The 14,416-nt window shown below is 39.2% G+C and overlaps 1 protein-coding gene across 4 annotated transcripts in view; it reads right to left on the minus strand.

The window, feature by feature from the left end:
• PIGG (phosphatidylinositol glycan anchor biosynthesis class G (EMM blood group)) overlaps nucleotides 1-14,416 on the minus strand; it is a 128,418-nt gene that overhangs the window by 21,852 nt on the left and 92,150 nt on the right. For all 4 annotated transcript variants that reach the window (XM_090131772.1, XM_090131771.1, XM_090131769.1 and 1 more), the window contains one exon: nucleotides 8,975-9,138. In XM_090131772.1, the coding sequence (XP_089987898.1) occupies nucleotides 8,975-9,138 (164 nt within the window). The remainder of the gene's footprint in view (nucleotides 1-8,974; nucleotides 9,139-14,416) is intronic.

The following is a 14,416-nucleotide window of genomic DNA, read 5'->3' on the forward strand; positions in this document are numbered from 1 at the left end:
ATGCAAGAGAAAAACACGTAAGTGACACATGGAAGGCATATCAGAAAACACAGGCAAGAGAGTAAGCACTTCAGGAGAGCACAAGTCAGAGAGGAAAAGTGTCTAAGAAGGAGATTAACACAGAGGGTAAGTATTTCAGAGAGAGAGAAAACAAGAGCCAAAAGGAAGATGGCATGAGAGGGAAGAGAGAAGGGATGGGGAGCAAGAGAAGGAATGGAATGAGCAGGGAAAGCGAAAGGGTCATGTGGCTGAGGGACCAGTAAAGAGAGAGAGAAAAACAGCAAAGATACACTGCCAAAGACATGGGAGGGAAAGTGCAAGTAGGTGTGAAAGGGAGCAAGCAAGAAATTGCTGGAAAACAGCAAAGGGGAAAGTGAGGCACTCTGGGAGAGGGAAGTGCATAAGAATGAAGGAACATGTGAGAGCAGAAGTGCACAAGTGAAATAAGGAAAGCATGAGAGAGGAATATAAGAGGGAGGGAAAGAAGGAAAATATGGTGGGCTATGTGTGAGGAAAGTGAGAGAAGCAGAGGAAGGGAGGATGAGGTGGAGTGGGAGTATGAAAGAGACAAAAAGCAGAAAGAGTAGTATAAAAGAAAGGTGGCACAGAGCGGAAGAAGTAGACTGACAGCATGACCAGGAGGAAAAATGCATTCAAGAATGTTTCTGAGATGGAAAAGTATGCAAGCAGTGGTGAAATGATGACAGACCAGAAGAAAGGGAGAATGGAAAAAAGACAAGCATAATAGGGAAAAGAACGTGCAAAAGAACAGCAAAGCTGGGGGGCACTATAAGGAGAGGTTCAGGGGAAGAACAGAGAGAGGGGACAGGAAGATGGAAAGAAAAGAAGCAGGAGAAAGGAGAGTAGAGTGTAAAGGGAGAAGTGCAAGGAAGAGGCAAAGTGAAAGAGAGAAGCAAAGCGAGAGTGAGGTAGGGGAAATGTCAGCCAGAGAAGAAGCAGGAAAGAGAAGGAGGGTGGGAGATAGAAGGGGAAGGCTCAGGTTACCGACTGAAAGTGTGAGGGGTGGGGAAGTGCAAGAAATGGAGAATTTGAGAATGCGAGAGATTGGAAACCATGTGAGAAAGGAGAAAATGGAGAAAAGGGAAAGGAAGACAGAAAGGAAAAGCAAGGGACAATCAGAACACACAGCAAATACATACAAGAGGGCAAAAGTGCCACAAGTGGGAAGGAGTGAAAGAGAGAAATGAAGCGCATGCAGGAGGATTACTGTGAGAGAGGGAAACTATACACAAGAACAGGGAGCAAAGCACAAGTGCCCAGAGAAAATGTGAGAGTGGGAAGCAGGGATGTGACAGGCAAGAGAAATGTACAAGAGATGGGGAGTAGGTGAAGCCCGCACACAGGATAAATGGAGACAAACCATGAGAGATGGAGAAAGCATGGACTGTGGATAAGCGCCTGTAAGAGGGTGGAAAAGCAGGAGAGAAGAGAAATAAGCTGTGGAAGGAGGGCATATGTATAGCATGACAGCACAACATAAGAGGACAGCAAGATAGAAGAGGCAAAGTATGAGCATGCAGGTGAGGGGGCATACCCAGCAAGAGTACAAGAGACAGTGAGAGAAAGAGTGGAAGTTCAAGCACAACTTCATTCTGCAGCAACACCAAACCTCAGGGTCCATCCTCCACTAAAAATGGCTGCATGGACTAATCAAAGAAAACATCTTAGATGTGAATATAGAAACACCTAATCCGTTTCATTAGAATTTACAATAGCAATTTTTATTGCACCTCCAATCTTATATTTTTTTGAAAGAAGCATGCTCCATGAATGCTTGCTTGGAACTCCAAGGCAGGCTAGTTTTGCTTTGTCACTCTCAAACAGCCACAGTTCATCAACAATAGGAGGGATTATCAGAAGTTTCTTTTACAGACCCAGAAATTAATCAGCATTCTTTTCCTCTCTTTTCATGTTTTCAGAAAATCCTTTTCAAGTTTTTCAAGTCCTTCTAGAGTCAAGCTGAAAGATCCAATCTAGACTATCAGTACCCTTTAAAGAAATTCTGTTTTTCTTATCATGTGATCCAAAAATTTCTGCCTGAAATTGACGTTCTGAGGCTACTCATGCCCAGTACTGTAACTGTTGATTCTCCTAATAGAGCCAATAACCTTAGGTGTGTATTAAACATAATAAACTGGTTTCTGTAAAGGATGTCAGGATGTCATGGTTTTATAAAACCATGACACAGGAGAATACTGTCTCATCGTGCATGATTCCAAACAAGAATGAAGGTTAAATACTGCACAACAAAGCAATACTGCACATCTGCACTCTCTGTAGAGCAAGAAACAGCTAGTAGCTCTGCAGATACAGAAATAGATTTGCAGATTTGAAACCAGAAGGCTGTACAGCCAAGCACTTTTGAACCTACTTCTATAAGTCAGACAGACACCAGGAGATTAAAAGAGAAGAAAGACAATACAGCTCTTAAAACAACTGGAGCTTTGACAGAAACAAAAATCTGTAAACTTAGAATTCTTTCCTTTCTATTCAAGATTACCCACAAAGAAGAAGTGATAGGCTATGCAAAAAATCAAAAAGCATGCTTGTCACACTGATTTAAAGTAGCCTCTAAGCCAGTAATTCTGTCAATAATAACAGTCTTATAGTAATGACAGTGCACAGCATCAGTAAGACTATTTAAAAGCTGTGTGGTCAACTCTATAATATACTTGGGCAATACCTAGCACAATGAAGCGTGTGTACTCAATTAAGGTCAGCAGTCATTATTGGAAGACCTCACACTTAGTATATGAACTCTACCAAAAATTAGATAAGTTTGTAAGTTCCAAATCTGCTTAGATGCTTACTTTCATCTACATAAAGCAAAAAAAAAAAAAACAAAAAACAACAACAAAAAAAAACCAACCAACCAAACAAACAAACAAAAACCCCACTCCAAATCTGTGTCTTTATAGTTCTGTGCTCACAACTTCCTTTAACGTTTATATAGAAAGTATTTTATCTCCTAAAACACAGCTGCACAACTGGTCCATGGAGGAAGAGGATGACATTTATTTTGCAGAAGGCTTTCAAGTAACTTGTCATTTGTTTCTAACACTGGGGCAACTGATGAAGAGGTCTCCATCACAGAACTTTAATGATGGCTAAGAGAAATCTCCAGCTCATACTCACAATGACAGCATGTCAGGAGATGCCAAAGTGAGTACAATAGTCTTCCAGCCTGTGGCAATAAAGCCACGTTTCTGCTTTGAAATGATTTCCAGATTTCTCTACCCCCAGGAAGGAAATAAGATATCTTCTTCTACATTTTTTATTTTAGTCAGTGAGCTGGATTGCTGGCAAACACAGCATAGAGCAGGTATTACCATTCTAGAGAATGTAGTTGCAACATATTCATAATTGTAAACATTTCTTCATCTTTAATTAACCTAAAGGAGAGAGAATGGAGTGAAACCAGAGGAATTAAACACTATTTATGTACAATACTGAAGGGTTCAGAAAAAAAAGGGTTGTATTGCTTCTTTGTCGTTTGGGAGGACTGCAATTTCTACCTAGAACTCAAAGAAGAAATAATAATAAAACACTCTCTCCGTGTTCAGTTTATATAAGAAAGAAAAAGGATTACTATATTAGCATGTACTGTGAATGAAGGACTCCATAAATGAAATGAATTAGATTGAAGATGGCAAAAGCTGAAACTTTAATGTTAGATATTCCTACAACAAGCATGCTTTTTAAATCAGCATCATAAAAAAGGTCACAGCAAATCTTAAGCTTACTGTGCAAATATTCTACATTAACAAAGTCCCAGCATAACATTAAGTATTTTGCAACAAACATCCCCTCATTGGGCATAACTTAGATTTTCAACACATGACAGCCTGAAAGGTTGCTAATAGGAAAGCATTACTAAAACATTTGATCAGTAGGGAAGGTAAGCCAACAGGCTTGCAGCTTTCTTCTAATGTTAGGAGACATCCAACATTCACACTGAAACCTGACTCATTAAACCAATTAAAACAGAGATTTTAACGAACAAGTAATCTGAAAACTACAATGCTGTCTATTTAAAGAGAGCTAATTACACAACACTGTGACTGTCACCCACAAGACAACTTTGTTTGGGTAGGAATGTAAAAATTGAATCCATCTGGAGTGAGATGAGTACAGTGAGGCCATGTAATACAGGTCTAGTTATACAATAACATGGCCTTTCCAATCATAAGAATCCCCAAATGCCAAGTTCTAATTCAGAGTAAAGCAATACAGTGAGCACTCTAAAAACTACTCTTTACATGACTCATGTGCTCTCTGGAATTTATGCTGGTCACAAAAAGAATGCTTAGTTAAGTTTAGGCATCTGTTTTATCAGTGCTCACTGTCTCAGAAGCATAGTCAAGAGTTATTGCATAGTTTCCATGGAGACTAAAGCAGAAGAGTTCTTACTATTTCTGTCTGTGAAAATCCCATCACATTCCAGCTGCCAAGTTTTTTATGAGAGCATGAAGGACAAAAAGTGGCACTAGTATCCACATTCCTGTCTATCACATGCCATTAGTTATTTTAGAAGCATATTTACCTTTGCACATGAGAAGGAAATCTTATTCTTCCATGTGCCTGATTAAGTGGATGCAAATTGTTTAACTACTTAGAACCAGATTTCCAACATATTATTTCAAGTCCTTATTTTCTAATCTTTTTTTTACCAGAGAGCCCTGACAATGTAAGGACTTCATATATCCAACACACTTGCAGTTCACAAGGAGGCTTCAAGCGTGTCAACCAATCCTCCCAACTTCTTGTCATCAGCAAACTTGCTGAGGGTGGTCACTATCCCCTCATCAAGGTCACTGATGAAGATGTTGAACAAGACCGGACCCAGCACCGACCCCTGAGGAACACTGCTAGTTACAGGTCTCCAACCAGACTCTGCACCGCCAACAACAACCCTCTGTGCTCTGCCAGTCAGCCAGTTCTCAACCCACCTCACTGTCCACTCATCTGTCCCACACTTCCTCAGCTTTGTTATAAGGATGTCGTGGGAGACAGTATCAAACGCCTTGCTGAAATCAAGGTAGACTTCATCCACTGCTCTCCCCCATTCACCCAGCCAGTGACAACATTGTAGAAGGCTATCAAGTTGGTCAAGCATGACCTCCCCCTGGTGAACCCATGCTGATAACCTCTTTTTCTTCCAGTTGTCTTGATATGGCATCCAGCACAAGCTGTTCCATCACCTTTCTAGGGACAGAGGTGAGGCTGACTGGCCTGTAATTACCTGCATTTTCTTTCTTGCCCTTTTCAAAGACCGGAGTGACAATGGCTAACCTCCAGTCTTCAGGCACCTCCCTCATTCTCCAAGACCTTTCAAGGATGACAGAGAGTGGTTCAGCAATCACCTCTGCCAGCTCCCTCAGCACTCGTGGACCCCATCGGGTCCCATGGATTTTTGTACATTGGACCGTCTCTTCCCTGACTAAAGGGAAGTCTTCCATTCCCCAGACCCTCTCACTAGCCTCCAGGGTCCAGGATTCCCGAGGGAGAGTTTTTTCACTGAAGCAATGAAGGCATTCAGTGTCTCTGCCTTCTCAGCATCCCCCATTACCAAAACACCCCTCTCACTTAGTAGGAGAGCCACATTCTCCCTAGTCTTCCTTTTACTGTTAACATACTTTAAAAAGCCTTTTTTATTATCCTTTATCACCTTTGCCAGATTCAATTCCAGGCAGGCTTTAGCCTTCCTCATCTCATCCCTGCAGGCCCTGACAACATTTCTATACTAAGCAAAGGCATCTGGTGCACCTTATCAGTTATATAGGGCTCCACTAAGTGGCTGGAATTAACGAAGACAGCTAGAACTGAGATCAGGCTTCTCTGTCCATGTAGATTTCCCCAGATGCAAGCAGCTCCGAAACAGATTGCAGGATGCTAGAAACTGCAGAAAGGACAGCATTGCTGTGCTGTTCTGAACATATCCAGTCAACTGTGACTGTTTCAGGGTGGGTCAGCAATCCTGATGGCAACCTCAGCATATTCAAATGTACAGCAGCTGAATTTTTTTAGACCTTCCTATCTGGAGTGGGGAAAGGATCTTCATTCAGGATTACATAAGAAGGGAAAGACTTTGAATTATACTGACTGAGGCACTGCATATAAAGCACTTAATAAGAAGCTTTTAAGAACAATATCTCAGGTTTTGCTTTTTTAAAATAAAATCAATCATCCATACATTTAAGAAACAACATGGAGCAGCTAACCTGCACCTTCTGCAGTTTGAGATTTTGCTCCAAGGAATAACAGCAAAGAAATATGGAAACCATTCAGTCAGCTACAAAACACAAAAGTAAAATAAAGAGCATGTTGACCAAAGTTCTGATCACAATAAGATACCAACAGAAACAAGTCCCAGGGGCTTGAGAGTTTTCAGTCCAGAATTATTCACTGTTCAGGAGAGCAAACAATCTTACCAGTTGACCCAAATGAACCTTAAAATTTCTAGAAAGCTGCTTGATGGAATCTACTTACATAAGTGATGTGGGTATTACAGGTCACAGTTACCCATATGACATCAGTTTAAACCAGCACTGTACCTGGCAACACTATTAGTTGAGCTTTTAATCTGCAAAAATTCAACCAAGAAAATATGAGAACAACCCACGCTACTATGGAGGCACATCATTTGAAAAAATACTAACCATGTGAAAATCTTCAAAGATTTTGTTACTGAAATTTTTTATTAATTTGTTAGGAGTGCTTTCAAACAACATGCCGTGTGGTATTATTTTTTTCTTAATTTTATGTTAGTGCTGATCAGTCTGCCATCTGGAGTCTAAACAACATTAAAACTTCAACTCTTATAACATGTTAAAACAGCTTTTATTCTTTTACTCTCCCTCCTCCCACAACAGCCATGAGACTGCTTACTCCTCTATACTCAGAGAAAATTTCTAGCTCCAAAACACCTAAAGTGTAGTAATGAAGAACGGAAAGTGGAACAAAAAAAAACAAAAAACAGAGTAACGTGGACATGACCAGATGAATCACTTTAAACACAGCACGGTATAGCTGAACAGAGATATAAAGGAATTAGGGAAAAAAAAACAGTAGATTAATAGAGCGTAAGTAATAGTCAAGGTCATGAGTCACATATTTACTAGAAGACAAGAGGCAGGGATTTTTGTATGCATGTGGCAACTCTGTTTTTAAAGAGAGTATGAAGAATGGAAGTTGAATGCTTGAAGAAATTGGATACTGGGAAGATATCCTGATGGATCGCAGCAATAACAAAAGAGTGCTAGAATAACACTCAGTACCCAAAAGGAGTGTTAGAAACAGGAAGTTAATGTTGGGTTTGGTATCAGGACATCAGATGGTAGGAAAAAGTCAAGATGGGACTATGGTACTTACACAAATCCAGGCATCAATAGATACTGTATTCCACATCTACTTAAGCCAAAAAAAATATCAGAATGAACAGAGAAAAGGCTGGATTTCAGATATACTATGCATAAACACCAGTATTTAGACAGTATCAGCCAACATAAGATCAACATAAGATGACTTCAGGGAAATAGGCCTCAAGCTAAGAGGTCATACCCTACCTTAAGTTTCTACTAAGCAGTGCATTACTGGCAAAATTCAGATCCAGCACTGGTATGTGTAATTCCACCAAGACAAAGTACAGAGAGCTGTGTCTTTAAGGAGCAGTATAGTACATAGGCAGACCAGTGAATAAGGTGTGTCTCTGTCCGTGAAAGGTGTTTGTTAATACACAACAACACACACAGTGCAGGAATTTAGTCCACAAGAATAGCTCATTTCTGGCACAAAGGTCTGCACAGCTCTATGCAGCTGTGTGAGTTGAGGATCCCATTTCATTATGCATATAATGAATACATATGTGCCAACATGAGAGTTCATAGTATACATATAGCCAGAGCAAACAAGTAGAAGGAGAAGAGAAGCCAGATAACAAAAAGCACAAACAAAATGAGACTGGACAGCACTGTAGATAAAGGAAAGTCAGACATGTTTAGAGAATGACTATGCATAAGGCAAAAAGTTGTAATAAACAAAATACTGTCTAAAACCCCATTTGCTAGTCCTGCTCCAATGTTTGGTTTCTACTTTAAAAAGAAAAAAAAATTAAATTCCAAAGACAGTAAAGAAAAGATATGTGGCTGACTATAAGTTCCAGAATGTTAAGAACTTGGTCTCTGTCAAATGGTATTTCAGTGAAAATATATCAAGTTTTTGCATTTGTAGAATAATGTTATAGGATACTGAACTTACAGCCACTCCTGTTAACATACTGCACCTCTCGAGTGACCGATGAGTTAAATGTAATAGTACAGAGTCCAGTTGGCTATTTCATGCACACTAAGATGCATAACAATTTCCAACCATGTCTTCTTGAAATTCCAAATGCATTAATTTATTTTGCATTCCTTTAGGCCTCTGCTATACAAAATATCCAAAACTGCAAATATTTTAGCTACACGTGACAGCAATAACCAGTAACATACAATAAAATAAACTTGCTTGATCTATACAGAGTTGCATGCCACTATGCCAAGCAAGGAGAGCTGTTCAAAGAACAGTATATTAAGTCTGAATTCCAATTCCATGTCATTATTTTGAAAAGGCCTCCTCAAGCTTCCATCTTGATAGATTCTAAAAAGAATGTTTTTAGACAGCACACCTTGTTACAACAAAATATAATAAAATTTTAAATAACTTAGCACAGCAAACCAAGAACTCATTAAGAAACAAAATTGCTAAAACAGTGCAAATAAAATGAAAACTGCAGATAAAATGAAACCAGGAGAGGAAGGTGATACAAACAAAAAGAAAAATAACATGCATTTTCTTAATAGAAAACTAACTGAAAGAATGATGTAAAGAAAAATACTTGTTTGAAAAGGTGTATTGATAAGGATGGTATCTGCAATACATGAGGAAGCATTATTTTAGTTCAAAACATGATTACCTGCTGACTTCAGAACTCAAGTAGCACAGAAGATGAATGGCCCAAAGCAAAGGTCCTGCATATGTTGCAAATGCTGTAAGGAAGACTGCTGGTATCTCCACATAGCTTTCTAGTCCCACAAACCCTGCTGAAACATCCACAGTAGCAATGCCATTTGAATTTCCCTGAAAATAGGAATAAAATCCATAAGATTCAGTTATCTCCAAAGAAACATCTAGGATACATTCCATTAAAATGGAATTAATTATTACATCAACTATTTGTACCAATTATTGTATCAACTCTTTGAGCCACTTTACAGTACAGTCATATTATTTACAATCTTTACACTGGAATTTCAATACAGAAGCTTACCAAACAACAGCTTCAATTTAGGATTTAAAGATTACTTCAGGCATGAACAGCATCTTTTCCTTGTCTTTTTTTTTGTCTGCAAAGACATATGCCTGATGTTTAATAAATTATATTACGAAAATATATTAAAACAAGCAGCTACATTTTCTGATTTCAGTCATAGTGATGAAAATATACATCTTTCACCACTCGTGGCTCAAAACCAAGACTTTAGGTTTGTGGCTTAGAATTACAACAGGATATAAATATTTCTTGCTCCTAGAGACAGCAGGGCTCCAGTTTGGAGCCTGTAGAAGAACACAAACCTCCTCTTCATCCACAACATAAGTTGCATGTAACTGGATTAAGACTCACAAATGCAGAGATGTTTCTGATTCCCAACTCTCTGCACCACAACAGCTGGTACTGAAATGGACAAACTGCCTAGACAGCTTAAATCATCAGTAAAAGACATTTTTAAGAAACATAAAAAAACATACAACATTTTCCATATGGCTCATCCCAGGCATCTATGAATTTGTTTGAAGTGATGTAGTACCAAGAGAGTACTGGGAGAAACAGGTAACAGAATATACATCATACAACAGCTGAGGTTACAAGGGGTCTCTGGAGGCTACATACTCCAACTAGACTGCTTCAGCAGGGCCACTCGGCAGCCTCACTCAACACCACGTCCATGTAAATTCTGATGATCTCTGAGAAAGAGTTTCCACAACCTCTCTGAGCAACCTGTACTAGTATGCTACCATCTGCACATTAAATAAGTGCTTCCCGATACACAGAGAGAACCTTCTGTGTGCAAGTTTGTGCCCACTGCCTCCTGTTCACTGAAAAAAGCCAGGCTCTTTTCTCTTTCCACCTTCTTCACTTATTTCTAAACATCGATGAGATGCCTCTGAGCTCTCTCCCACACTCAACAGTTCCAGCTCTCAGCCCTTGCTCATATGTGAGATGCCCCAGTTCCTCAGTCATCTTGATCGTCCTTAGTTAGGACTATCTTCATTAGCTCTCTCTTTTGTAGTGAGGAGATCAGAGATAAACACAGTTGTCCAGATATGGCCTCACCAATGCTGAATAAACATGAAGCATCCCCTCCCTTGATGAGATGGCAATATTTTGGCTAATGTAGCATAGGACAGCATTACCTTCCTTAGCAACACTGATGGTTTATGTATAACTAGGTGCTCATCAAAACCCCAAGCTTCTGCAAAGCTGCTTCCCGTCTTGCTGGCACCCAGCAGGTACTGCTGGTGGACTTCACCTTGTTAATCTTCGTAAGTTTCAGGAATCCACTGAGATTCATGGATGGCTCATCAGCTAGTATTGGAAGAGCTCTGCTGAAACAGTTGTTCCTTGTGGCAGATACCTTTCTCCAAGACTAGCTTCATATATCTGAATTGGATTTCTGTAGCTTTCAACTTCTAACACTCAGATGATACATAAATAACTGACAATTTAGAGAATCTCTATTCATTTTAAAGTACCACTGAAATATTACAAATGGTGCAATAGCTTATTGTCATAATGGCAGAAAGTGACAAGAGACAATGCAATTTTGCATAAAAGCATTCCATGGCAATCCCTAATGATCTGGATCAATGAAGAACAGATATAAAAACACTAGCTTGGGAAAACTAACCAGGGTATCTGCTGCATAACAGTGAAGAAAGTCTCCATAGAAAGTAATGGAAGCAATCAAAAAACTCTCCTCAAAGTTGCAATGATTTTTCTGAAAAAATTTCAGTTACATCATTCATCATATAGAAGTGATTAACAACAGTATCTCAAATGACTCTCACTGAACTGAGAAGCACAGAGGTGAAATACAAAACTGGCATGCTCCTGGCTTGCTTAAACACTGAATTGACACACTGCTGTATTTCCACTGAGCCCTTTCCAGTATTTTTTATAGTAACTGGAATTCTGTACACAAACAAAATGAGAGAACTTTAATTACTTGAATCAAATAATTAAAGGTGAAAAAATGAGGTAATCGGAGAAGGTTACCCAGAAAGGTTCTGCAGCCTTTATCTTCAGAAGTTTCAAAATGTGATCAGACAAAGCACCGAGCAACATTTTCTGACCTCACAGCTGCCCCTGCTCTGAGGATAGAATTCAGCAAGCCAATTCTAAGTGTCTGTTAGTCCATCTTTCTACCAAAAGGTAGTATCAACTACATACAATCTATTGTGAAAACATACAAGCCTATGCTGTTCTCCTCCGGAAATAAAAAATGAGTATAAACAAGTCTTAGAAGTTTTGAGACTGTACTTCCTTTCCCTTCTACTACAGATACATTGCTCTAAGGGTGCAAACAAAACAAACATAAAACCAGTAAAGAAACACATCATTTTCTTTTCTTTATTTATGAGCTCCTGTCCAGCGCAACTTAAATAGCTTAAGAAATACTTATAGCAACATATATACTTTTTAAGAGCTGCTACAGCTAAGGAAGATAATGTAATTATTTATATTGTCACCACATGTTGAAAAGCAAGTAGCAATGACAAAGATATACAGTACTTCTGGGAAATAAGTGATGAGTTAAAAGGTAAGGACAACTCAGGCCTTAAAACTAAGCAATCAATCTACTGTTCAAGCCTGTGGACAAATTCATCACGAGGTTCACAAACTTGCAATAGTATGACACAGGCAAATAAGTATGGCGCTGACAATATATATCAGTTCCACATCTGTCAATACTGAATTCTTTTTAACTTTGTTTTTTTTTCATTGATTTACACAAAGTAATGAATAAAGCAATTATCTTAACTATTAAAACAAGACTGGAAAACAAGGTTAAGTCTTAGCCAATTTCATATGAATAAAACAATATCAATAGAAAAAAAGATAATCCAGTTTGGAAGTGAACTCAAAAGTCTTCAAGTATTACCTTCTGCTGAAGGCAAGTTCAGCCACAAAGGACTTAACAGGTCGCTCTGGATGTTATACAGCCAGAATGTGAAAGTCTGCAAAACCTGTCTAAGCAACCTCTGCCCATATTTAGTAGTCATAAAAATCTTTAATAGTCATAAAAATCTTTAGTAAAGGACAACAAAAAGAAGTTAAAAGAAATCTGTGAGTCATGTAAGTAGTTTAATAAATTAGCCTTTTTAGGTTCCAATTGTCAGAGATCTGCAAGGGCCAGCTGATCTGCAAAAGAATGTAAGCTGGGAAACATGCATGAATACTGGGCAGGTGATAGTGATGGATTCATCAACAAGGCATTGAGAGGCCAAGGACTACGTCTGGATCAGAAATGGATCTGGACATAGTGATCAGAGTCAGACACACTCCAGTGATCACTCAGTAAAATCCACAGTGATGAGGCAGGTGCAAGTGAAGGTTAAGAAACCCAACCAGCAGGTGGTTCAGGTCCATATTAGGACTGAGATGGTCTGAGATGGGACACATCTCAGGAGCCAGCAGTAAAGTATTAAAAACAGCTCCCAGAACAAAGAAGGGCCAAGCCACTGCTTCTGCCTTTTCTCACAACAGTTCCTCTGTAGATGACTTTGAAATCCACTAAAGAATTCCTAAACAAGGCTTGCACTTAGGGCCCTACCACACATAATGTGTAGAAAACAAAAACAATTGTAAGATCAAAGCATATGCATTCAATACTTTTTTATTTTTTAAACTGCTACTTGAAATTAAAATATTAGCTTGCACAAATGACAACTTAACCTTCTCCCCCCTTTCTTGAAATGACTGATTAATAATAAAAAAATCTGTTCCTATGAAACTTGCTTAATGTGCACAACTAGGATTTTTACTGCTATTGTTTCATAAAGACTTAAGGGATCCTACAATACTTTGCAAAAGAATCCTGCCTCATTCATTAAATATGCTATCCTCAATAACGCTATTTTTACACACTATCCTATTCAAAAGGCCATCACTTATATTCCACACTAAGTGAGAATGAGTTCCTGCCATTATCATTACATATCATCTCGCATGGTGAGATTTAATAAAAAATCAGAAACATACAGCAGAAATTTCATTTTCATCATAGTCACACAAGTACATGTGAAAAAAAGTAGTTTTGCAAATCCCTCTTCTATTGCCAGATGGAAGAATTTTATATTTAGTTTATATTTCGCGTCTCCTACCTCATTTAGCTAGCACAGTTTAAATTTAGTATCCAAACTGATATACATCAAAAACAAGTTCCAGTGTTTGCCAATTCCTGTATGTCAAACATAAATGCATGAACATTTTGGTATGCTACATAAGAACTTTATTATGGCCTGAAAATAAAACATCCAGTGCAACTCCGAGTCCAGACACTTTAATAGTGGCAGTCCCTGTAACCACAAAATTTGAGGAAAGAAAGCCAGAAAAGACATCGAAATCTGTGCCAACAACGGATCTCGTGCCCACACAATAAGGATCTGCTTCCCTTCCATCTCTCTCCCACTCTACAACCATGGATATTGATCAGACCAGAGGTGGGAAACGAATGATTAGTTGTACCAAGGCAGGCTGATCACAGGTCAATACGGAAGCTGAGAATTTGATAGACTTGTCTTGCAGAAACAGCCCAGTGGTATTTCCTTAATGCTCGTCTTCATTTAGAGAATAATCCTTTTTCTGAAATACGAGTCTTTTCTAAGTCGGTCATAATCTAAGACCTCAGAATTGATGGTCATCACCATGACACACAATTACGAATTCTAGGACACCTGCCGTTTGCTCCACCAAGAGCAGCGTATCTTCAGTGGAAACGTAGAAAGGAGGGGATCAAGAAGATGTCACCAAGCAACGCTCTTCCCCTTCACAGAATCATTAAGGTTGGAAAAGACCTCTGAGATCACCAAGACCAACTATCAGAGAGAAACATGAGCTTTTATTGAATAAACCTTCTTGCTGCACATGCCTCGGGCTGTGTGCCATGGCCACAGCAACCTGATGGGGCCCACGGGAAGATGTGGCCAAGGCCCTGGTGATTTGTGTGAAACACTGATGCCAAGCACACGAGATGTGGGGAACGGAGCGGGCAGGGGCACTGGGAAAAGCCCAGAAACTTGTGAAACTTGTGAAACTTGTGCTGGCGCGGAAGCACGTGCTGCAGGTGAGCACGGC

Source organism: Phasianus colchicus, chromosome Z (assembly GCF_987193195.1).
Source record: "Phasianus colchicus chromosome Z, bPhaCol1.hap1.1, whole genome shotgun sequence".
NCBI lineage: Eukaryota > Metazoa > Chordata > Aves > Galliformes > Phasianidae > Phasianus > Phasianus colchicus.